General features: G+C 52.1%; 1 protein-coding gene across 8 annotated transcripts in view; it reads right to left on the reverse strand.

Annotated features, from left to right (window-relative positions):
• LOC111146355 (cut like homeobox 1) overlaps positions 1-26,209 on the reverse strand; it is a 353,463-nt gene that overhangs the window by 90,726 nt on the left and 236,528 nt on the right. For all 8 annotated transcript variants that reach the window (XM_022501883.1, XM_022501880.1, XM_022501882.1 and 5 more), the window contains 2 exons: positions 15,235-15,283; positions 1,500-1,604 (listed from right to left, as the gene is read on the reverse strand). In XM_022501883.1, coding sequence (XP_022357591.1) covers positions 1,500-1,604; positions 15,235-15,283 — 154 coding nt within the window. The remainder of the gene's footprint in view (positions 1-1,499; positions 1,605-15,234; positions 15,284-26,209) is intronic.

A 26,209-nucleotide genomic window follows, 5' to 3' on the forward strand; every position in this document is an offset into this window, starting at 1 on the left:
GAGTCCACGAAGTTGTGATGGCTCCTTAAATGGAAATCTTTTCTCTGTACTTGAACCCCTTAAATCATGTTCTCTGGAATGTTAATTGACTAATTATTTTTAAAATGGAATGTCAACTTAGGGAAAGGAAAAATCCGTTCTTAAAAAGGGGTCCTCACACTAAAACTCTGCTTCAGATTCACTCCCGGGGAATCATTTTAAGAAGTCCTGCTCGAGTCCTGGCTTGGCCACTGGGGCCGAGCCTTCTGGGCCCACAGGTTTACATTCTGGAACTTTCGCTTTGTCATGTAGGTAAAGAAAGGAAATGCCTGCCTCACGGGTTATGTGGAAGAGTGGATGTCTAAGCGATGTGTGAGCGGGTCTCCCGGTGAGACTGTGCCCTCTCTGGAAGGGCCTGTCCCCCCACTTGCTCTTCCACTGTCCACACAGCAGGCCTCTCCTAAAGGAAAGGACACCCACAAGCACAACTCACCCACCACAGGCCTCGGGAGCAGGAGGGCCCTGGGAGCCACTCACTCCTGCTCTGTTCACAGGAAACCGAGGCCGCCCAAGTTTGGCTACCTGAGATCTGTCAGCAAACAGGGCACGAGCTGAGCTTTGAACCCAGGGCTCCTGGATCAGAGATGGTGAGGCCAACTGCAATGAGTCAGTGCTGAGGTTCTGAATGACTCTGATTTTAGGTTAGGCCTTGCTCTAAGCGCTTTGCTTGTAAGGATTTCCCGAACTCTTACAACACACATGATGAAACCCAGGCCTGGGGAAACTCAGGCTACTTCTTGCAAGTCATGCAGTGCTGGGGTCTGACCCCAGGGGCCTGGCTCTGACATCCAGGTCTCCACACCACGCTGCCCCCCCATCACCGCTCGGCGCTCGAGGCAGGAGCCTGGAATCTGAAAGTCAAGGCTGCCTCGTTCGAGCTGGAAAGTTTCCGTCTAAGAGCGATTTGTATTCATCTCAGGAAAGGGAATAAGATGTGTGCCTCACTCCTTCCGAATGCTGGGACTTGGATGGAGTCTGCTACTACGTGCGCTTGGAGCCCACGATCACTTTATTCCCTCTCTGGCCTGCCCTGCTCGTCTGCAACTGTTTTCTCAGGCCGGAAGGACCCACTAAGGGCGAGACCCAACCTCCCAATTTCCCAGTGTAATTCTGGCAAGGCCCCTGCCTCACACACCCAGCCTCTGGCAGCGGCTGTCTCCGAACAGGCCTAGCCAGGAAGGCCCTCTCTTTGGTGAGGGGAATCCCCCGCCTCGGCCTCCAACTTGGCCTTCATGTCGGGTGCGTGACACGCTGACCACTGAGCTCGAAGCCCCACCAGCAAAGCTCTTCCTCTGACCTGTATGCATCCCATCCCCAGAACGCCCAAAGCATTCCCGTCCAACACAGCAGCGCTGGGTGGAATATTTTCCTGAGAAGACCCGTGGAGAAGCAGGCGAGCAGCTGGAACCCAGGGGGTGGAGGCGCGGCGGCCAGAGTCCCCGCGGGGCCGGGCTACCCACCACGTCCGGCGCCTTCTGGATCTGTGAGGCCAGCTGGAGAGAGTGGTTGGCCGACGAGAGCTGCTCCCTCAAAGTCTCCGCCTCTCTCTGGGCCACCTCTGCCCTCTGAAGGAAATGAAAAGTGTGAGAAGAGAAAGTACATTCAGTTTAACAACTGACAATTATTACAAGAACATTCATCAATTCATGCCTGACTGACTGTAATTGATTTTCCTAAACACTCAACCTAATAAATGCGCGAAAAAAACATAGAATGTGATGGATTTTTATTTTAAACAGTACAAGGAAGAAATAATTGAGCGATTATGACAGTAATTTAACGCTAGGAGCAAGGAATCCCCTGCTGATACTAATGCTCCGGCCCACTGAATTTCCCAGACTGAATAAATACGAGTGGAAATAGAGTCTTTTGATTCAATTTCTTTCTATTCTCATAGACCAAGAAGATTTTATTGCAGGATTACTCCTGGGAGTAATTCTCACGGGTAAACAGTGAATTAAAGACACTTTGGCCATTCTCTTCCTGAAGACGCGCACAATGTTGTGGTTGTTTTCCTTCAGCAAGTATTTCCATGAACGTATGGGGTGGAAAGGCCGCCTCATCTGCGAGGGCCGGGCTTAGTTCAGCACGTTTAACCCTTCACCAGACAGCGTTTTCCGACGCGGACGCAGGCATGTGTAGCTAGTCCGGCCGACCTAGGGGCCTGAGCCGGGAGCGTGGCCGGGCCCGCTGGGGGCGAGGGGGTGCGGAGCCCACCGCAGGAAGGGGGCCGAGGAGAAAAGGGGGGCAGCTTCCGCCACCGGCACTGTTGTTCCCAGACGAGAAAACCAATGCAACTGATGGCAGTGCAGGATTTCCCACCGGACGGGGAGACGGGGACATGCCGGTGCCCATGGCTGAAAGGGCATCGTGGTGCTGTGGACTGAGCAGCGGGGACAAGTGACCTGTGCCCACCAAGCTTCTTCCGTTCCCCCCCCACCAACCCCGCCGCCGGAATGGGGATGCAGTCACTTGGTCAGCTTCTCAGGGACCCGCGGTGATCAGGGTCCACGGGAGCGCACAGGACTTATTTACGACCAGGCTCGTCCTGCTTTTACAGTTATGACGGAGATGAAACTCGGGGGCGGGGGCGGGGGCGGGGGCGGTGGTAGCACTGGGTGTGCGGACCAGAAGTCACATGCTGCTCTACCCACTGGGCTCACACTGTGCAGCTCCGGAGAAAAGAAGAACGAGGAGGGCCTGGCTGAGCAGGGCTAGGTCGTGTGTCTTTTTTTTTTTTTTTTTAAAAAGATTTTATTTATTTGACAGAGAGAGCACAAGCAGGGGGAGTGGGAGAGGGAGAGGTAGATTTCCCTGCTGAGCAGGGAGCCTGATGTGGGGCTCGATCCCCGGACCCTGAGATCATGACCTGAGCCGAAAGCAGACTCTCAACTGACTGAGCCACCAGGCACCCCATGCCGTGTGTCTTACTTCGCACTGTGACAGTGTGTGTGGGCTAATTGCTAATAAAGGACCGGAGAGGACAAACTGGAAGTGAGCCTGCCCAGGTCCTTCTAGATCGATCTAGCTGGCCGAAGAACGGGTTTGGCAGCCTTCAGCGGTTCGGCTGCAAGGCTGTTCTGCGAGTCTATCTCTGCAAGCCAGCAAATTAGGATATTTCTAACAGCGGTTACTTCTGCCCTGGGCGCTGCTGGTGGCCGTCCACCCTGCTTCCCCAGGGGCGCTTGGAACTTCGCTCCGTCTAATTCACATGGTGCCTGGCCAGGCCCGTCCATGCTCACATGGCTGCCTCCCACCCTCCGCTCCAAAACCAATCTGGAACGGCCCGCCTGGCAAGGCGGCAAGGCGACCAGCGCGGCGACAGGGGCAGGGGTGATTCCCATTCCAAGGTTTTCTGATAATCGTGTCATTATTACTGAAAAGTTTACTCTTCTCTTTCTAGTCGGCTAAGCCGTTGGGCATAAAACCTCCAGAGCTCTGCCAGGAATGAGGTGTATTTGACATATTTCTCGCCTCTTGGACGGGGAAGAAGATTTCTTAGCCTGGTGGAGAAGCTGTTTCAGCGGCAGCCAACGAGGCCATGCGGCCACCCTGCCCCGCCTGGCGATGCCGGCTTGGCGCGGTTCCAGAAACACCGGAGCGTGGGCAGGCCCAGGCAAGGGCTACATGGCAAGGCTCTCATACGGGCATTTTGCTGTGTGGCGCCCAGCTCAGGGTACACAGGATCCAGCTGTTGAGGATTTTCTCCTCGGCTGGCGCGACTTCTCTGGAGCTTCGGCACTTGAATCAGTTTCCAAGTTCATGTTGGGAGTCACTCTGCGGCCTATCCATGGTGGTCGCGGCCTTCTACTACATTGGGCTTGACCTGGTGACTTCGGTACAACTTTTTGATTGGTTAGGATCTGTGCGACTTGCTTAGGGTTTATGCCCGAGGATATCAAAATAAAAGCACATGATGGGGCGCCTGGGGGGCTCAGTGGGTTAAGTCTCTGCCTTTGGCTTGGGTCGTGATCTTGGGGTCCTGGGATCGAGCCCCGAACTGGGCTCTCTGCTCAGCAGGAAGCCTGCTTCCCCCGGCCCCTGCCTGCCTCTCTGCCTACTTGTGATCTCTGTCAAATAAATAAATAAAATCTTTAAAAAAAATTAAATAAAAGCACACGAAAGAAAAGGAGTTGAGGTCATCTGTGCGGCCGAACAGGCACAGAGAGGATCAAGACTAAAAGTGGGCTGAAGGGCCGGGAGCAGCCGCCGGTAGGCAGCTGGGGGGGGATTAGTTCCTACGGTTGCAAATTTAGTCTCATCGTTCGCAGCTGAGGCAGGAAAAAAAGAAGGGGTGCTGTGCTGGGTCCGCCCCGTGCTGTCACTCGTGCGCAGAGGGCCTCCTGGCTTCCTGGGGACCACAGTCCCACCAGACGGAGTTGTGTTTCGAAGAACGGGCATCAGTGACGGCAGGCGGGAGGCTCTGGTGTTTTCTGACCAGGAATGCCAGGAGACAGCCATCTCCTTGTTTCCTCGGGGCGGGCTCCCTCGCCCCTCCCTGCCCCTCGCTGAGGCCAAGCCTGGGAGGCCTGAGGCCAGGGCTCTGGCTGGCGGCTGGCGCTGCCCCAGGGCTGCTGCTGACTTTCTGTACTTCCCTGGGAAGCCGGAGTCGGTGCTGGCAGCCCGGGGAAAGTGAGGCCGGAGGGCACCCGACGAGCGGGGACACTGCCTGCCTCTGGCGGGAGCCCTGACCAGAAGCACAGAGGCAGCCCAGCTGCCACGTGAGGCCTCATGGGCCTACTGAGGCCCAAGGAGGTAACAGGAGCCCAGGGCCTGACAGCGCCCACCACATGGGGACAGGTGTCCAGTCATCTGGACTATTAAGGCCCCTGCCAGGCACTGCCTCGGGTGGTCATTGCTGCTTCCTCATGTCAAGATGAAAGACTTTTCCGGGAAAGATGACCAGAGACAATGGCTGGGCTCCAGCAGCCGGCAGCACTTGGATCTACGAAGTCCTCTCAGTCAAGCTCCGAAAAGCAGTGCTGAGTCCCACGAGTGTGACACTGGCTGGCCCAAGGCACAGTTTTGTTATCTCGGGAAGGGGAGCCTGAACCGTGGGTCCGGGGGGGGGTGTCCTCATCTTAAAACGAGGCCCACGGGGACCTCCCGGCCTCCACCTGCCTCCTCAGGGCCCCCCAAGGGCTCCAGGAAGGGCAGGAAGGAATCTTTCCCTCAACTCAGCCCCTGAAGGAGAACACATGAGAAGGCCGACATAGGATGCTGACAGCTATTTCCAGACCTTAAAGTCTGAAAAATCTGGTTCATAAAATATGGAGGAGACACGGCGGGGTGGGCCAGAGAGCGCAGGCAAAGGCACGAGCCTCGGGCAGCTGCAGCTGGCGGGGCGGGCGAAGGCCCGGGGGAAGGCCGGTGAGGCCAGTCACAGCCTGGAGTGAGGCGCAGGGCCCGGGCCCACGGAGGGGTCTGTGGTCAGCCATTGTCTAGGGAGGCGTGTTTTCCATCTCCCCAGAATCAGGCTTGAGACCTGATGGAATCCAGGCTCTTCCCTGTTTACCCACTGGTTTTAAATGGTGGGGGTGGGTATCTGATCCCGGCTTCTGCCCAGCTTGGCCCTGGTCTTTGTGTCTTGTCCCCTTCTGTATGTGTGGCCATGAGAGCCCAGGCCGCAGGCCACCAGGGATGAGTGAGCCCCTCCAGGGACCAAGCAGCCACATGAGTTGGCAATGGGCTGAGCCTCCAGGTAAAACCTAGGGCTTCCCAGAGGTGGGAACTGGCTGGGAACACAAGTCCATTAGCAGGCAAGCCCTCCTTCTACGATTTTGCTAAAGCTGTGGGAACAAATGACTACAGGTTTAGTGGATTTTAACAACACATTAATTATCTTATACTTCTGGAAGTCGAGTCTGTAGTGGGTCTCACTAGGCTAGGATCGCGGTGTGGGCAGGGCTGTGCTCCCTTCTGAGGCTCTGGGGGAGAATCTGTTTTCCTGCCATTTCCGGCTCCTGGAGGCCACCCACATTCCCTGGCGCATGGCCCCTTCGTCCACCTTCAAAGCTAGCTCACTGCTCTGATGCGGGCTCTTCTGCGTCTGAGGACCCTGTGGTTACACGAGGTCCACTCACACGCTCCCAGGTCGTCTCCCCACCTCAAGGTCAGCTGTTAGGAGCCTTAACCTCTGCCAGGGACACTAATGTATTCGCAAGTCCCGGGGTTAGGAGGTGGCATCTCTGGGGGCCATTTTTCTGGCTACCATACTCAAGGTACAAGTAACACCACATTTGGACAATTTCGACAAGAAGGCACACTCTCCTGGGGGATGACCTCCCAGCCTGCTCTCCACAAGGCCCTGTACTCTGGAAGGAAAGATAAAAGAGAGGAGAGGCTAGCGAGGCCAACAAATGAGCCTTCCAAAGGGACAAACTCTGTTGCTCTGGAAAGCACACAGCCACCTCGTGGTCCTCTTTCCAAAGCCAAACCCACACACGACCCGAGAACAGCCAGAACCCCAGAGGTGACCCCGCTTCAGTGATGTTATAGAAGAGAGGTCAGAAAGGCCTACTACAGGCCCAGATGAGCCCCTTTTGCCCTGTGTCCCAAGCTGGCCCTGTGCTGGTGACCGGAGTCCCTGTTTAGACCCACCTAACTCTAAGACCCCCGAGTTAGGGCAAATTAGGACGCAGTTAGAGAGATACTAGGTCACCTGCCAACCTTAAGAAAATCTCCATGCAATCAGGTACACCCTAAAACATCACACACCTCCCAACCCAGCGTCCTATCCCTTTTCAGATATTAGTTTGGCTCCCCGAGACCCAAAGGCTTAGCTAAAACAGTAATCATCATATCATCATCATCGTCAACATGCCCAAAAGTTGGGCCCATCACCTACTGGTACATCTGCTTATTTTATTTCGAAGAACTAGAGTCTCAGAACCTTTAAATATCTACAAACATGGCAGAATCTTATAAAAAACAACCTAGAATTACAATGGCCATCAGGAAGAATGTTCCAGTTAGAGAAGATCACTTGAGCAGTGTACTTGAAAGCAAGGGCTCCCAAATCAAACAAACCCAATGGGGTACCTGTTTAACTGGCAGGCAGAAGTCTCCAAGATGCTTTAAAATTCCAGAACAGTTTCATTCCAAGATTCATTGCAAAAGGCTAATTAATCAGTGAATACAGGTTTATCCACTTCGGGCTTCCCTTTACAGAGGAACTAAAGATATTGGGGTCAACCAGTAAGACACGTTTTGTGCCACACTGAAAACTTACTATGAGAAACCACGTTTCTAGAAATTATACAACATATCTATACATTTGCCAAGCCACAGGGCACTGATGTGAAAGTTCACGCTTACTTACTTCTTCGTTTCCACTAGAAATTAAAGGCTCCTAATGGCTAAAAATTCTAATATAGTTAATGAAACTACTAGAAATAATAAAGGAAACATCATATGCAGGGAAAGTAAGATGTATGTCTTCAGTCAAAGAAGGTGTGAGGAATGGAGAGGCATGTGCGTTGAGGGAAAAGAAAATGATTTTGTCTTAAAGTGAGGCTATTTACTTCAGAATGGGTAAGAGGAAAAACAGGGCAAAACCTGAATGTAAAAAAGAAAAGTTGTAGACTTGTGGAAATGAGATCTTTGGAAAGAACTTTCATGTGTGGTCAAGCTAGCTAAAGTTAGAATACATGTAATATATTTTGGTGTTAAATGGTTTTTAACATCAAAATTAATCTGGTGCAACATTAGAGTTTGGTTTTCTTTTCTTTTTTTAAAAAAATATATTTTATTTTTAAGGAATCTCTATACCCAACGTGGGCCTCAGATTCACAGTCACGTGCTCTACTGACTGAGCCAGCCAGGCGCCCTGGTTTTCTCTTTGAGAAGGACAGAGTTTTCTGGAATTACTGGTTTGCTCTTGGTAAAAGACTGTAAAAGGTCTTCTCTACCTTTTAGGGAACCTGCCCGGAAAACAAAGATTTTTTTTGTCTTGTCAAAATAATTTCCCAGGTCTTTATCAGGTCTTTGATTTTTTTTTTTTTTTAAAGATTTATTTATTTATTTATTTGACAGACAGAGATCACAAGTAGGCAGAGAGGCAGGCAGAGAGAGAGAGAGGAGGAAATAGGCTTCCCGCTGAGCAGAGAGCCTGACACAGGGCTCGATCCCAGGACCCTGGGATCATGACCTGAGCCCAAGGCAGAGGCTTAACACACTGAGCCACCCAGGCACCCCAGGTCTTTGATCTCTTAAGAAAGCTGTCTTCTCTACTAAAAGAGCTAAGGATATATTTTTTTTTAAACAAGTATTTAACTTCCCGAATTTGCCTTCAAGGTCTTCAGTTGTCACTATGGTTAAACAGAGAAGTAAGTATTGTGTCACAGTGACCTATGATCCTACTTGACCAAGTGTTCTAAAATCCTCTGATATTTTTTGACAAACTTCTGTGCTAAATGAAGTCTTTTTGACTTTGAACTAACTTTGAGATTTTTTCTAAGGGATCCTTGGACATCTCAAAGGATTTGTTCTCTCACCTTATAAAAAGGGAGATTTTAAAAGAAACTCGGCTTACTTGGTTTGTTAAATCACATGGGAAACTTTATACTGAGTCTTCTTTATGCTCTATTTGTATAGGTATATAAGTGTTTTTAGAAATTGTGTGAAATTCCTAGGAATCTGATTTGTCCTGGTATTAGGTCATGATTCCAGTCATTATCTTAAAATGTCATCCATCACAGAAATGACTACAATTCCTTATCAAATGAACTGTCAGCAGATCTTTAACAATGCACATTTTAAAGTCCTTGTCATTGGGGCACCTGAGGGGCTCAGTCAGTTAAGTGTCTGCCTTCGGCTCAGGTCGTGATCCCAGGGTCCTGGGATCGAGCCACACGTCAGGCTCTCTGCTTGGTGGGAGCCTGCTTTTCCTTCTCCCTGCCGCTTCCACCTTGCTTGTATTCTCTTGTCAAATAAATAAATAAATAAATAAAATCTAAAAAAAAAAAAAAAAAGTCTATGTCATTTACAGAGTTATTGTTTTACTCAGATGCTTTTGCAAAAGTTTCCCTACAGAAGTACTTCGTCTTCATGGGGTTTCATGGAAAGGACTGTGACAAGTCCAAATTTTGGATAACCAAGATCATTAAACTGAGCTGGGTAAGAATTCCCAGAACTTATGGGAAAAACAAACAAACAAATAAGCAAACCAAAAAACCCAACTGGGTTCAAGCAGAATGAGGGTTAGTAACAAGGAAATGAATGAATGGAGGAGGGTAACTATAATTCTTACGGCTTCTTGTTTGAAACACTGATGTTTCAAACAGCGATCTGGCAATTTTTACTTTCTTAAACAAAAACGGAACATTTACTTTTTCTCCCAACCTGATCTCTTCAGAACTCAGAAACTATTCTTTTCACGGCAATATAGTCAGTTTTGGCATAACTTCAATGAGAAATGCGTTCTCCTTATGACAGCACACAGTTGGAAATATCGGGAATATTACCAAGGGTTTGTCCTGCTGGTCCTATTTGAGAGAAATGCAGACTTGGATAGACCAGACAGTTTTAAGGAACTAAGGCTGACTTTCTGGGGCCAATGAGTAAGTCCTGGTTCTTTGCGTCCAAGGTGCCAGCTTGGAAAGCATGGAGGAGCTGCCATGGTCAGTCACTGTTCTTGCTGCACGTATGTAAATAATCAGGCCAAGCTGAATGTAAAATTACTCTTACTGTGATTATCTGTAGTAAAAAATGAATAGGGGTGATTGCAGAAAGAAAGTCCTATAACTGTCTTTGAGGTTTTATGATGAAACCTATAAACTGGACTGGATCTTGAATTCTTCTAGTTTCCTCATATCTGGCCACGACTCTGGAAACTCACGCTTCCAATTTTCTCCCACCCTTCTTCTTCTTCTTCTTCTTCTTTTTAAAGATTTTATTTATTTATTTGATAGACAGAGATCACAAGTAGGCAGAGAGGCAGGCAGAGAGAGAGGAGGAAGCTGGCTCCCCACTGAGCAGAGAGCCCGATGCGGGGCTCGATCCCAGGACCCTCAGATCATGACCTGAGCTGAAGGCAGATGCTTTAACCCACTGAGCCACCCAGGCGCCCCTCTCCTACCCTTCTGATTTGGGTTTCTGAAGAACAAAGACTGCCCTTGAATCTCCTTGGAAGGGAGGAGACGAGGTCCTCCTCACTGCCCAGATGGCAGGCAGACTCTAGGGACCTGAAGTGGCTACAGATGTCATAGCTCAAGGAGGCTCCAGCTGACGGCTGGTCTTGTTTGAACGCTGAGACCTTCCGCATGGAATGACTAGGAAGAGCGGCAGCTAACATCGACTTGGGCTGCTTCTCCCCAAGATGCTGAAGACCTCACACTTGAACTGAACATGATACCTTTTCTTCTTCCCTTTTGTTCCTTGACTCTGGGGTTAGCCTAGGAAGACAACACCAACACCCATATCTCCCAGGCCACTGGGAAACCTCTGCCTTTCAGACTGCTGGATTTGTCGTAAAGAACTCCTACCTGTCCATTAACAGTGCCACCTTAGTGGGAACGCTCTGTGCCGGGACAGAGCTGGTCTTTGCCTGCGGCGGTTATCATTCCCCCGGGGCCTGTGCAAATCTGGCTGGCGGGTGCATGCCTGGGCAATGGCTCTTGGGTTATCCAACGTGCCCCTAACTGTGTGCAGATGGAGACAGCTCACTGGTCAGCCTCCGAGTTTCGAGTCAGAAAGGACCTACCGGGAGGCATTGGTGATTCAGGACTGGCTTCCTCTGGCCAGGCCCTCCTTCCTGGGTTAGCAGTAAATGCCAACGAGGTTACGACCAGGGACCTCTCCTTAACTCTGGGGGATCCATTGCCAAAGCAACGGTCACTCAATAAAGACCCTTATAGTCTCTGGCCAAGGTTGTTTTTGGCCAGAGATGGGATGATGGGAGAGGCCTTGCTTCTCTTGGCTGAACAAGGTGGGGTCTGTGCTGCGATCAACACCCCTTTACTGCACCTGGAGTGACACTTCTGAGAAAGCAGGAACTCGTGTTCGTAGAGCTACTGGGCAGGCCTCCAGGCTTACAAAGGGGACTCTTCCAACAGGATAGCTCTTTGACTTATTTGATTTTGAATCATTTGGGTCTTGGGGACCATGGCTCCAAAGTGTGCTCCGGACAATGGGAATTATCCCACTTATAATAATCATTGTAACCTCCGTGGTGTGCTGTCTTCTCTCAAAAGCTTTAAATGCAGGTTCGAGGCCACGAACCGTCAAGCGAATGATCTCAAGACCGGAACGTCAGAAGAGGAATGAAAAGAACGACTCCGCTAAGAAACGGCGAGCCTGAAGTCGTGACCCCGTGACCACCACAGGAATTCCACAAAAAACACCGGGATCTGGGAATATCACACAGAAGATCAGTAAGAGACCTACAGCGTGGTGGCTGAGAATGGCAGTAACGCCTTCAATTTTGACCACGTCTCTCAGTTAGTCTGAGAGTCTGATCAAAAGGGAGGAACTGTTAAAAGAGAGACAACAGGCTCCAAATGGAGTCACTTGTGCCAAACCCCGTGTCAGCAAACCAAGACGGAAGACCTAACTTAATTGCAGAGTCAGCCTCTCCCGGGAAAGGGACCCTTAACCCGTTGATCTGGAATTTCCTGGTCAGCGCTAGTGAGGTCATCTGTCCGAGACACCCCTCCCGGCCCCTGTACGAGGGGCACCCCGCCTGAGACAATCAGCTCTTTCCTCGTCCTTCCCTTTTCTTTTTTCTTTTTAATATTTTATTTATTTATTTGACACAGAGAGAGAGAGAGATCACAACTAGGCAGAGAGGCAGGCAGAGAGAGGAGGAAGCAGGCTCCCCGCTGAGCAGGGAGCCTGACTCGGGGCTCGATCCCAGGACCCTGAGATCATGACCTGAGCCAAAGGCAGAGGCTTAACCCACTGAGCCACCCAGGCGCCCCTCGTCCTTCCCTTTTCTGCCTACAGAAGACTTCCACAGGTCCTCGGAGCTCCTTTCTGTCCGCTGGATGGGCTGCTGCCCGATTCATGAATCGTTGAGTAAAGCCGATTAAGAGCTTCAAAATTTATGCAGTGGATTTTTTTTTTTTCAGCAGTGTTCTCTCAGATGTGTGAATTACTACCCTCATTCTGTAGATGGGGAAACACCCCAGGAGCCTAGGGGTTCATTCCAGGCCACACGGCTTGGAAGTGGGAGATCTGGGATACAAACCCAGCTGTTCTCCACTGGAACCCAGAAACCTTGGTCCAAGAAAGTGCCGTGCTTTGCTGGGAGTTCCTGTGGCTCTTTTCCTCGGGGAGGGGGGGGGCGGCGGCGAAGCTGTGCTTCAAGCTGATGGTTCCCCTCATTAGGGCAGCCTCCTCCGTCAGATCAGGCAGGTTAGCAGGAGGAGGACCACTCACAAAAAGGACCTCCTCCTGCCCCCGGCCGGGGCTCTATGCTGCCAGCAGCTCCCATCAGAGCTGATCGGAAAGGTGCGCGGATGAGGGTACAGCTGGCCGAGTGCCAGAGTGGCCGAAGCCCCCAGGTGGCTTTCCACGGTCGCAAGGCACAAAGCTGGGGCTTATTTACCACGCGGTCTTCAAAGCTCTGAATCAGCACGGCCACCAACTAAGGCGGTGAGTATGAAGGCAAGTGCCTTGAAGTTTACCGAACAGGTGCAAATGAGACCCCGAGCTGTCGGCCGCTGACTGCTCTTCCACTTTTGCACAATAGAAACACAAGTGCTGTAGCCATAAAACAGCTTCAGGTCTCAGTAGAACATTCTGACTATAAACCTAGTGCAAAAATAATGTTATATGCCAATGAACTAGTAAATTGCTCCTCCTGGGGATTTCCCTTGATGGGAAAGGCGGCTGAACCAGATGTCTGGCTGTGCCTGCACAGGGCGCGCGGCTCCTTCGTCCCCCTCCTCCTGCCCTGTCACCTCCGCCTCCTCTCTGCTTGGGACCGCCTCGCTGCAGGCGCCGAGTCATCCTTGCCCTGATGTAGCATGACAGCTGCTCTCCTGGCTTCCAGTTGTTCCACTCCCGACTGTTCTCTGATGTTCCGCCAGGGGGATCCTTCTAGAACACAACTCTGACGTCTCACTCCTGCCCAGGATTCTTCTCCATTCTCAGAAAGAGGCCTTCCACGCAGAGGTCTGACGTTCAAAGCCCTCCCCCAAACCTGGATCTAGATCTCTACCTGTAGGCCCACTTTCCCACCCTGCACCTCCTCATTTTGGCTTTATAGAATGGCCCAGAACGCTCAGGGCTCACCTTGCCCTTCTGTGCCTGCCTGCATTGCTGTCTTCCTCATGACACAGAATCAAGTGCAATCCCTCCTCCTGTTCCCTCTGTGTTAAAACATTTTAATTATGGCAAAATACACAGAACATACACCATCTTAACCAATTTTCTAGCATCCACTCCAGCACTGTTAATTAAGGACATCCACACTGTCGTTCAGCTGATCTCCCCAAGTTTTTTATCCTGCAAAGCTGAAACTCTGTACCCACTGAACAAGCCTCAGCCCCCTTTTCCCGGCCCCCGCCAACCGGGATTCCACCTTCTCCGTGACTTTGACTCCTCTCTCCCTTAGCGTGTTCGCAAAGTTCATTCTTTTCCTTTTCTTTTCTAAAGAACTGCCAGCGGCCAGACACCAGCACACACGGGGCTGGGAACTGAACCAAGGGGTGGCCCCTTTCTCCGCAGTCCCGCCTGGTGTCTCCCAGGACTGAGATCCGGCCAAGCAGCCTTCAACACTTGGAGAGGCACGCCAACTTGGCCAAACTTCTTCAGTACCTGGGGACTGCCGCAGAGCCAGTACGGGGACAGTCCGCTCGACCTTCCCTGCCTGCGGCTGTCTGTTGCACAAACCCGGAGCTGAAACCCCGAAGCAACGTCAAAAGGAGAGGCGCGCTCGAGACTGGCCAGGAACAATCGTGGATGCGCAAAGGGCAACGGGCTGACGGGAGAGGGTGAACCTTTCTAGGGCCTCCTTCGGAGCTAAGGCCTTTGCAAAGTTGAGCAATGCCAAGTCAGCGCGAAGGGGCCAAGTCAATTTGTTTGCAACTGAAGGTAAACAAATGCTAAAGCACTTTGGGGAGGTGAAGGGGAAGCAGCGCTGGGCAGCGAGGAGCTGTGCGGACACGGGTGCATCTGGGAGCTGAGAGGGTCTAAAGAAAAGGCAAAGTGACCTCTGTTTGCGTCCCTGGTTCTGAGGGTGGCCGTGAGGACTGCGGGCTCCAATTCCGGCTCCGCACCTGATCAGCCACTGACCTCAGTTCCCCTGTCTGTACAGTGGGAGTCTTAAGAGTGGCGACCTGGGTGGGCCGCACGGAGGGTTCAGTGGCTCAGTGCCTGGGATGCGCTCGGAGGAGAACCAGGCACAAGTCACTCGAGAGCCGTCGGCCCTTCTTGCGATGGACAGGGCCACTAATACATAAAGATTCCACCTGAGGCAAAGCGCTAAGCTTTCCTGTGCCTGTGGCCACAGGCTGGAGCCTTCTGAGGCCGAGAGAGCGATCTCAGCTTTGGCTGTTTCTCCCCACGAACAGAGGAGCTAAACGGGGAGACTCACTCTTTTCAAAGCAGCAGCACCGTTCGCTAAAGTGCAATGTTTTCCTGTTCGGCGGAGTCCTTGGGGAAGAAGTTAGGGGTTCTGTGTTTGTGTGGGGGGCAATGTTCCAAGTAGCTGAGTATTTACTTATTTATGTGAGGAGGCCCCATGCCCCATGTGGCGCCCGATGCGGGGCTTGAACTCATGACCCTGAGCTCAGGACCTCAGCTGAGATCAAGGGTGGGATGCTTAACCGACTGAGCCCCCCAGGCCCCCCAGGCGGCTGAGTGTAGAGCTGCCCTGTTCTGTGTAGTGTTTTGTGCCGGACACAGTGCCAAGCACGTTCCCCAAGGAACCTGTGACTCGCTGGTACAAACTCGAGCCTAATGGCTGCCGTGGCACCACAGTCGGTCACCTGAGAAATGGATTAAGGACAAGGAAAAGCAACAGACACTGTGCAGTCACCGAGGGAGTCTGGGACGCTGGGACCACAACCGAACACTCTGCCAAGGGACCTTCCACACGCCTCCCATGACATTGGGAAAAGCATCGACTTTGACAATCACACATAAAAAATACGAGAATAACTGGCCTTCGAACTGAAGACGCATCTAGCGAGACGACATAAATGGCTACGTTGTTGGGATTTTTAAGCCTGAGGCCGTGAAACATCCTACCTGGTTTGCTCTTTCAAGGTCCGTCATGATCATTTCAATTTCGTCGGCCCTAGAAAGGTGAGAGAGACAGAGCCGTTAGTGGGCAGTGGGCAGGCTCGGGGTGACCACGGTTCCCAGCTCAGCACAATGACCTGCCACCTGGACCTATGAGGGGCTCTGCTGCCCACCTGGAGGAGGTGTGCTTGTGTTGTGGGAACGGCCACCCTGCCCTTGGGGGGTCCAATCTCACTGGGGAGACAGAGCCACCGAAATACGAAATAGAGTGTGTCCTACCGGGAGTTTGAACAGAGTGCCCTAAAAAAACAGGAGGCAGAAAATTCTTGGGGGAGGGAATCTGGGAAGGCTTCAAAGGAGGGGATGTGTGAACTGGGTTTTGAAAGACGAACAGAAGTCTTTTAGGGTGGGACGAGCCACAAGAACATGGAGAAGGATGTGGCAGGATAGAAATGGAGGCTTGGGGACTCTGTAGTCGGCTCTGTTAAACCACCCAAGTTCACGGCCATCACCTGGCTGGCTCGTGCACGTGGAGCCGCTAGGGTCTTTTCTCCATTTTTCTGTTTTGAAAGTACTCCTTTGAGTCATCTGAAGGCAAATATATGATTCCAACATATAACCTCATGAGAGAGAGAGGAACACGGAGTTCTAATAAAGGTCTAATTTCTTTATTAGCAGAAGGGTAGAACGGGCTACCGTCACGGCCCCATCTTCTACGGGACTGCTCCCCATGGCCCATCAGGAGGCCAAGGCTGAGAGTAGCCGCCACCCAAGGAAGACTCAACGGGGTCATGGCAGAAAGGGAGCCCAATGTCACAGCCACAGATCCTTGCTGGGACTCGGGGCCCCCCAGTCCATCTCCAAGGAGACCTACAGGCCCCTTGTGCCCTCCTTGGTGCTCTACACCAGGCCCTTCCATGAAGCTCTACCCACCACCCACCTCAGCCCACCCCTCAGCCCCAGGGCCCTGTGCTCCGACAGCTCCCACCGCCCGTGGGGCTGTAAAGAAAGAGCCTTGGACTGCCTGATCTCCCTGGCTTGCCCTCCACTCCGGGACGCATCTCCTACTTCTGCCCCACCCCCAGCACTCCCCAGAGCCTCCTGATGGTTCCATCTCAGGAACTAGTCCAGTCCCTCCCCTCCCCTCACAGGCTTGAGTTGACAGGTTAGAGCGGAGGTCCCCACACAATGGGAACTTTCTGAAGCCTGGGCTGCGTGTCTCCTGCACCCTCATTTGTGCTGGTGCAGGGCTTGGCTTCCGGCTAGAGACTGGGGTCCGGGAGGCAGCGTGTCCTGCTAGCGGTGGGGCAGTCCTCCCCCTGGGCCAGCTTGGGGCCCCCGGAACAGGCCCAACTCTGAGCGGGTCCTTCTGTCCCTGAAACCTGCTTGTGTGGCTCTCACCAGCGTCCAGCCTTCACCTCAAGAGTTGGCTAAAGCTGGGCTGGTTTTGCGCTCCCTCTAGCCCCGAGGCCGTTTCAGGTCCCGGCAGCCTGAACTGGCTTACAGAGGCCCCGTGATCAGGTTCCACGCTCATTAGACCTATTTGAAACAGTATCCTGCTTCCAGCTGGGCCTGAACAAAGTCTGAAACAACTCCTCAAATGGCTTGTGAAATGAAGCTGTGTTTACGGGAACTCTGTAAAAAAGACCCAGCCTGGGCCCCCGCTGTGAAGTGCTGGGGGGGGCGGGGGGCAGCGACATTAGGAACCGCCTCACCAGGCAAACCTCTAAGACCTCTTGGAAAAGCCTCGGTACTGCAGAAGGGAGTCTGCGGACTCCTAAAGGGCAAAGAATCAATTGAAGGGTGAAGGTCTTAAAGGGACAGAAAAGGACGCCGGGAGAAGGCTTCTAACCAGGTGCAAACTTCGCTGGGCTCAAGGTGAAAGAAAACGTTAATGGACTTGTCCCAAGGCAAATGGCATTAAGCACAGTTCGGAGCTTTGGTCAGACGGTTAATCATTGCTGTGTTTAAATATCCGGATCTACGGATCTACGAGGCAGACTTCCTCGGCCACCCCCGGCAGAGCTCACTTACTCCCTCCATCATCCCATGACCATTTCCCAGCACCTGCCAGTGTCCTGGCCCTGGTCGGGGACTACAGGACAGGACCGGCCGTAGTCGCACGGCTCCTGCCCCGTGTTTGTGGGAGACGGTGGGAAGGCATCGCAGCCGGGCGCCGGGAACCAGAGCTGCAGGCCGCCACGCCTCAATTTCCCCCTGGGCAGATCCAGGGAGCCTGACGCTCAGTTGTCAGTCTGCAGGGCACGGGCCTGCGTGGAAGGAGCCGGGATCCTGAGCCTGTGGCAGGGAGGGTGTCCTGCTAATTCTCCTGCGGGGTCCTCTGTGGGCCCCCATCTCCTTCCGTCCCTCCGCAGCACGCAACCTTGGCTTTGCACCTGCTGTTTCTTTAGCTGTTCCTGCTGCCTTCCGGCTTGTTCTTCCGTTTGACCCGGATAGATGCAGCTGCACCCACCCTGTAAACTTTCTTTGGTTCCTTAGTTTGGTGATTCTGTTCTTCCTACTGCATTCGTTTTTTAATTACTCCTTGTTTCTGCCCTACCTTGCTCACACCTTCCTCGTTTGCTGGAGTATGTTCCCACGCTCCTTTCCGTGCCTGCGGTCCATCTGTTTTGCTGCGGATCACAGACACAGTTGGGTTTGGGGTCTGTCTTCCAGAGGGGTGTTCCCCTCTGGGGCTCACTTCCCCCTGGAGTACCAGCTACTCCTGGCAGTGCAGGTGGAAGGAGGACAGAGAGGCAAGTTCTGCTCTGTCTCTCTCAAGACGAATCGAAGAAGAAAGGAGCACAGCAGGTGTCCAATGCATTTTGCTGCGTGTAGGGAGGACGAGGATGGGGAGGACTCCAGGCCCCCGGAGTCCTCAGTGGTAACTCCCCTTCATCCGGAGAAGACTCTGGACAGGGCTTTAGTTCTCAGAGCGAGGCTGCACGAGGAGCTGGCAGGGCTCCCTCGGTACAGTTCCCAGTCCTGGGGGCTTAGAGATAAGGGGTGGGCCTGTGGCTTCCTGGGGGTCCAGTGGCCCACCCTTGCCTATTTGCAGCCATTCCTCACTTCTTGCCTGGCTGCTGCCAGTGACCAGGGGGCCAGTCCAGGGGCCAACACACGCCGTAGAGAACAGAGGGTTTCCTAGGGTCCTGGCTTCATCTAGAGGCAGCGATGGGCCAGGCTGGCAAGCTGGAGGCTGGAAAGTGGCAGCCGGCTCCTGCCTGGTTTAGGGGAAGTGGGTGGTCTCGAGAGCCTCCTCGCAAAGGCAGACTCTCAGAATTTCTTCTCAGACAGCAAATGGTTGTGGATACCCATTAATATACCGAACATCCAGAAAACAGTGCATCATTCCCAAAGGATTTCAAGGCACTTATTAAAAAAAAAAAAAAAAATTAGTCACATTAAAACAGGAAGGTGCCTTCTTGGCAGTCTGAGGCAATCCCTGGAAACGAATTTCAAGTTTTTCCATTTTCTGGTCAGTTTCACTTCGGTTACTAAGCAACTGGTAAACTGACCAAAATATCGAACCTGATAACAACGAGTGCACTTACCTTTTCATTCCGGGAGCAACTCTCAGATTTCCAAAGCTTTCAAATGATAATCAAAACACTGAGCTCTATGGTTCAGGAAGTGGGGGGGGGGTAGCTATTCAATACAAGGCATCCTGATGAAGACAGGGCCCAGAGGGGCTGCGGTTCCCATTCACAGAATGGACCAGAAGCCACTGGAGGAGACAATGGGAGGAGACAATGGAAGTAACCAGGGATGCTGGGAGGGAGGAAAGGCTCAGATTCTTATTTTAAAAGTCTGGAGGCTCATGACTGGCTTTTCCAAGGGGCACACTTCTTCAAAGGTCAACGGAGATACAACCAGCCGGCTATTTCTGTGTGATCAGGGGTGTGGCCATTGGCCGGTGTAGACGAGGACCAAGATGGCGGCTCTGGAAAGCGTGTGCTGGCGTCGTCTTGAGGACACACCTGCCACCGAGACTGTAAGTCCACTCCCCTCCGAAGTGCTGCCCTTAGCCCCCCCCACTAAATTAATCCTACCAGACACACTGCCCTTAGTTATACGAAAATGCCCAGAGGTTAATACCACTGGAAGCATCCCCCTAGAAGGGAGTCATGAAGGCCACTGCGTGTCCTTTTATAGCACAGATGTCGACAAGGGTTCAGAGGCTTTTCATTCTGCTCATTCTGAGAGCTCAACTGCCTGCAACAGGACCCAGAGCCTGACATTAGCCTAAAATTGTTTCTTTTCCAGAGTCTGTAATAACTACACATATTGTTTGCTCAGCGAAACGATTATAAAAATTTGGTTCCCTCACCTTTTCATGAGCCGACAAAACAGCTTTCGCTGATCTATTAACCCGCACTACATTATTCTCTGCTCTGGCTTCAAATGGCGGAACATTTCTGCTTGGCCTATGCAGTTCCTTCAATCAGTTCCCTACAGATCATTTCGGGGTGTCCTCTGGCCTAGCACATGATTTTCATGAGGAACTTAGAAGGACACGATCAGTGACAGGAGGGAAACGACTTCCATGCTAGGCCCCCGACGCTAAGGGACAGCTGTAGGGCAAGGCTGGCATGGATTTCAATTCCAAAGAATCACAGCCCCGTCTGGAGCTGTGAAAACAAAGGGCATCCACAGGGCAGCTGGAAAAGCCTCCGGGTGCCCTTCGGGTCCGCGTGTCTCCTTGGACCCAAGTCAAAAGCCAAGAACCTCAACATGGGATTGTGAAGTGCGTGGGCACCCAGAGAAGAAGCATCGAAAGATGAATTCTCCCCACTTTAAACTTACTAATTCTATATGAGGATTTTATAATGGCATATTTTTTCAGTATTACAGTGAAAATGTTTTTTAAAAAAAAGTAAAAATTTAAAAAAGCCCTAGGATGTTTCATAAAGTGACTCCCCGCCTCCCCCAACCCGTCCCTCTCACCGCTGACCCCGGAGGCTGCCCTTGATGGGTCTCTGCCATCAGGAAGGCGGTAGGAAGGCGGTTACTTTCCTGACATCTTACACCCCAGGCCTGGCTCTTTTAGCACAGGGGGCAGAGGTGACACAGAAGCAGGGCTCCCTGGACTGGGTTCAGAAAAAGAAGGTAGGAAAAGGAAAAGGAGGTGGCCAGGGGGCCAGATGTTGAGGAAGATTTCTTGGCTATGGTCTGGAATCCCCTAAATGGGGAGTGGGGGAGGAGGGAGGGGGGAGGATTTCTCTGGAAAGGTAGCTCCCTGCCTCTGCTTGGGAATGCAGTGTTACCGAGAGGAAAGGTTGGTCTGCAGAGTCTCCTGTGAGAGTCAGGGCAAGACTAGACCCAGAAAAGGCGGCACGGCGCCCTCCTCCAACACTGGCACCAGCTCGCTCTGCTCCTAGTGGGACCCCGGCACTGTCTCCTCCGTGGGGGGTGCTGGGAGAGGAAGAGACCCGAGTGATTCTGGCACAGTTTGGCGCAGTGACAGCCCTCCGAGGGACAGATGGACAATGTCCCCTTTGCAGACAGGAGAAGGCATAGTCCCACGGATTCGGGGACAGCTGGTCTACATCCCAGAGGGCAGAGAGGAGTTTGCGGGGCTGAGGGAGGAAGGACCTTCCAGACAGATGAAAGAATCACAATGCGGTAGGTGCCTGTTCGAGCTTGGAACAGCTTCTCGGTTGTTCTCTTGGGCTTTGAAGTGTCCTGTGCCCTTGCGTGCCCATGACGGGGCTGCGTCCTCCTGCCTTTTCCTGTCTCTCAGTTCTTTCTCTTGGACGACGGCAGTGAGCAGCACTCCCAGAAGCACACAAGAAAGCGAGGTGCAGCGGGGATCCCTGCCTGGTGTCTGACCGCCAGGGAGATGCAGTCATGTTGCTCATTTCGGACTTTAAATAGATGTGTTTTGTTTTGCCAGTGAAATGTCCAACTGTTCCTATTTTCTTAAGACTTTTTAATAAAAGATGGATATTGATTTCATTAAGTACCTTTTAAAAAAGCATTTATGGAGCAAATTAAAAGGTTTTTCTCCTCTGACTCGCTGAACCGGCAAATTACACCAACAGTTACTTGCCCGTTCGGTTGTGGTTATTGTGCTCCCGAATTCTGTGTGCTGACATTTTATTTAGAATTTTTTTTTCATAAATACTTTTATATGAGATTGGCCTTCAGGTTCTTTTGTCTTATCTTTGCCAGGTGAAGTCATATGACATACTCTGAAAGCGTTTCCCTCTCTCTGTAGACAAAGCGAGCTATTAGAGATTTGATGATGCTGCCTTTTTTTTTTTTTAAGGTTTTATTTTCAAGAGGTCTCTATACCCAACATGGGGCTTGAACTCATGACCCTGAGATCAAGGCCTGCGCGCTCTACCGACTGAACCAGCCAGGCACTCCGACGGCATCGCTCTTAGAATACCCAAGCCCGTACTCCCTCTGTGCAGTCTGCACGCCGCTGCTGGGCATGTGAGCCCTGAGGTGTCTACACCCGCTGTCCCCCTCCCCTGGCCCGCACTGGCCTGGCCACCACCTCTCAGGGAGGGCCCTGTCAGGCCACGGACTAGCCCTTCCTGCCACTGCATTCCCTGGTGGTTTGTGGTCAAATCCAGTCTGCAGGCCACCAGTCCGCTATGTTCGGAGCCGTGGATTCCAGGAGCTTCTTTTGGGCTTGCTCCCTCCCAGGAAGGCCCAAACACCCAACATGCCCGTGAGGGCCCAGGCCCTGCAGGGAGCAGAGGCTCAACAGCAGATTACAGAACCACAATACCTCGGCTCCTTCTCCAGATTTCAGGCCATCAAGGCTTCCAAACAAACAAGCCTGCGAAAGGCGCCGCTTCCCCATCGGAGCCACAGGGCTGGGGAGGTCTCTGCTCCTGGCGGGTGTTTTTTAAACCTGTTAGTAACAGGCATCCCATGTAAATGTCCTCCTGCGGCTCAATCAGCTAATGCCCTCGTGGCTCCTTCAGTCCTGTTCCTGGGAACTCTGCTCGGCCACACGGCTGTCCTCTCTGCTGGGGCCCCCTACAGGTGGCTGTCGTCACGAGTCACCGTCCACGGCTCAGACCTGGTGGCTGTCTTCTGAAAAGCCTTCCAGCAGCCCTGCTCCGCTCTGTCCACTTATTTTTGCACTTATTCTGGTCTCCAAGTATCTTATTCATATATTGATCACTTACTCGCTCACTGCTGTAATCTCAGAGAGCACAGCAGGGGCACGCTAGATATTGGCCGGCTACATATGCAAATTGCGACATCTGCGTGCTACGGAAAGTCCACTCTGCACCTGACAGGCAACCGTTCGTGGGCTGGTGTTTTATTTTACTTTTATTTTTTTAAAAAGATTTTATTTATTTGAGAGAGAGAGAGAGAGAGAGAGTGTGCATGAATAGGGGGAAGGGCAGAGGGAGAAGCAGCCTCCCCGCTGAGCGGGGAGCCCGACACAGGGCTTGATCCCAGGACTCTGAGATCATGACTCTAGCAGAAGGCAGATGCTCAACCGACAGAGCCACCCAGGCGCATGGGCTGGTATTTTAAAGAACAGAGGGTGTAGGGGTATTCTGCCAAACTGCGCACATGACTTTTAAGGAAAGAGCCTGTAAGTTGCTGTAAGAGGCTATTTAGCCAGAGGGATTCCATCTTGGGTTAAACAGTGATTTTTTTGTTCACGCAGTAAAACTTAAACTGACCCTGCCCCCCCTCAGGGACTTACTTAAAAACAAGTCCCGGAAACCAGTCCCAGATAACAAAGCCCAAATACAAGGGTGGGTCAGGCCAGGTGGAGACATCCGATCAGTGGGGGCGCATACTGTCTCCCTAGCTACCAAGGAGTGTGGGCCCCGCCCTTTGGATGCCTTTTGGGCGCCAGTTCTGACCAAGGTGATAGGCTGGTTCAAATATCTACTATAGGGTAAATTGTAATTCAGTTGGTCACTTATGTGTGACCTAGCAGGACTGTGCAGCTTTCTCTGTGTTACAATCTCATTGGCCACCTGTGCGTGGCCAGGCCCAACCACATGGCCTTTGCCCTTAAATGCTAGTCTGTAAAGCAGAGAGAGGTCACCCTCTCTGTAAGAGATGCAGCCCCGAACGTTCGCTGAGATTCTTGATGCTTGGCGCGAAATAAAGCTTTGCTTGACCTTCGCTTTGTATCAGTCTCGCTCCTTTAATCACGGACCCATTATTGGGGGACCTTTCAGTTGCTTTTGCAGATTTAAGTTTCTTGCCACTTTTCATAGCCTTTGAAAAAGGGGAGAACAATCTCCTTGGAGAAAAATGTATGTCAAGATCTGGAGTTAGGCTCTGTTTTGTCCACTGGACCGTGAGCTCCCCGGGACGGGGCCAGTCAGCCTGGCTCCCAGCGTTTCCCCGTGCCTGACACAGAGCTGGGCACAAATTGGGACTCGGCAGAAAGTGGGGAAGGGTCTTCTGGACAACCCTGTTGCGTATGACCAGACCTATCTCTCGTGTTCTACCCACGCTGAGCTAGCTCTGCCCTAGCAGGAGTGGAGGGCAGGGGTGAAGCCACTTGACTCCCTTCCAAGCCTCCGATCAAACGGGTCACTCCCTCCCCAGTCAAATCAAGGGCCCGAGCAGAGAGAGGACTGCGGTGCTTAACCTCCAGGCCAAACGTTCCGGAAATCGTGGGTTTTCTTCTTATTGCAAATGAAATCGTGTTCAGACAGTGAAATGGCCAGAACGTCACCTCTGCCTGCTCAGAAATTAACCACAATTGGTTCATTTTTCTGACCATTCTATTTCAGCTTAAATAATACAACAAGTAACAAAATCAATTGCAGTTACGTCTCTGCTCGTCAATCCCAATGGGAAGAAAACCTCCCTTCTGGCCCCACTGTTTAGCTGACTCGGTTTCGTCCTCGTTTAGGTTAACCTGTGGCTAGCTGACCGATGAAATGGTCTTCTTCAGCCTGCACGAGGGCTGAACTAACAGGACATTGGGCTGAACTAACAGGACATTGGGCTGAACTAACAGGACAGCTCCAAGCAGCCCATCCCTCGCCAGGGTCTGACCCTCCATGTGATCACAAACAGCCTGTGACTGTCACTCAGGCTTCAGTCATCTCTGGGCAGGGACACGGGACAGCTGTGGCTGACAATCAGATTATGAGATTGCATAATTCATTCTGCTTTGGCTACTGAGACCATCCAAAGCCTCTTGGGACAAGTGTCTGGATGGAAGTTTGGGGGGCTTCTTGCCATTTCTCTAGCGTTCTAGCACTGATGTTCTCAAAGCAGCAGGGAGCAGGCTGGATGGAGATTTCTCTCCTCAAACCAAGTGCCGGGGGCCCCTGGGAGGATGGAGGTCCTGGAGGTGAAATTAGGGAGACTGTGGTCTGGAGAAGCAAACGAGCGTGGCCTGTGGAGCAAAGAGGCTCAAATTCTTCCCCACTGCCTTAAATGTTTGACCTTGGGCTGACTCGTGAGCTCGACAGCCGTCTGCGCCGTAGGAATAATGCAGCCTTTCTCAAGGAAATTGGCACAGGATAGAGTAAGAGCATTGCCGGGGTGGAAAAGGGCGTTGTAGACCAGGACTCACACATACAACGGTTCTTACTGTCGCGCGTGAAAACCAGGATCTTTCTCTTCTGCCCAGGGCTGATTTTCAATACCCGAGAACATTACAAAGATATTCAACACCACCTAAAGGGTGGCTTTTGCCCAGAATTTCCGGTCGGAGTCTGATCGAGCCTCTAGCTTCAGTGACCTACAGGAATTACGGAGGACAGGAGAACGCACTCAACCGCTTCCGGGGTGCTGTCAGCGAAACCTGGACTGTGGGAAACTTCAGGACAAACGAGCCAGTTTCTTACGCAAACAAACTGCCAGGAAAGGAAGAAGAAGGGGGGGTGGTCCAGGAAATGAATGAGGCATATCAACCAATTCCAAAGTCTGGATTTTATCTGAATTCTGAGCCCAGCAAACTAAAAATATTAAGCCATCTATGACTGGGGGTAACTAGAAATTTAAGAACTGAAGTTATTATGCAATTAGTTTTTGATCTGATGCAAGTATTGTATAGAAGGAGAGTCTCTACATGAGGTCGACATGCTAAAACATTAAGAGGTGAAGGGAAAGGATTCTCGAAGAGCCCCAGGATAAAAAGGGGTGGGGGTGGGGACAGGGATGACAGGCGCCCCCTAATGGGGGGGAGCTGGATCTGCACCCAGGCACCTCAAGGTCCCATCATCTACTGTGTGTTGGAAATTTAGCAGAAAAAGTAAGCTGAAAAAAGCATAAATAAGAAAAGCTACCACCCTCACAGCAGTTTTGTATCTTTCCAACACCAGGCGTGGACTAATGAAGCCTGTAGGAGGTCGACCCTGCCACCCCGTTTGTGCAGGAATGAGGGGCAGAGCAGGCGGCCGGCTGCCGTTGAGCCCCAGAACCCCCAGCAGCGGCGGGGGGTCTCTGTGCCGAAGTCCAGCTCCGCCTGGACTCCGCACTTTGCGGACTTGTGTGAAGTCAATTAACCCCCCAGAATCTCAATTTATTTGCTCAGCAAAGGGGAGAAAAAAAAGGCACACGAAAAGCTCATCTCTGTAAGAAAAACATGGATGGAAAGTCATACGTGAATATTTTTCTTTGATCCAGAGAAAGACTGCTGCGACCAGAGAACGGGAGGAAAATGAACTCCAGACGGGACACCCGGGTCCCACGTACCCCCTCACCACTTGCGTTGCGTCCGTGCCCCCAGGGAGCCTGACGGCCAGGGCGAGGGACCTTCCAGCAGAGATCTCCACCGGCAGCCCACGGACCCAGACCCAGACTGCTCACTTTTAGTCTTTAAAGCGATGTTAGGGAGGGGCCGCCGTTCGTGCCATTTTCATGCACGCATTTAAGTGTCTCCTAAACGCATTCAGTGTAGGCTCTGTCAGCACATCCTTCCGGCGGCTGGAGCCCTGCTTCCCCAGTCTGAGCCCTGGCTCTTCCAGAGCCCCCTTTCAGATCTTGTTTCTCTTTCCCTGTTTGCTTACCCTGCAGCCCTGCCTAC

Source organism: Enhydra lutris, unplaced genomic scaffold (genome assembly GCF_002288905.1).
Source record: "Enhydra lutris kenyoni isolate GAN:26980312 unplaced genomic scaffold, ASM228890v2 scaffoldscaffold13, whole genome shotgun sequence".
NCBI classification, from domain to species: domain Eukaryota; kingdom Metazoa; phylum Chordata; class Mammalia; order Carnivora; family Mustelidae; genus Enhydra; species Enhydra lutris.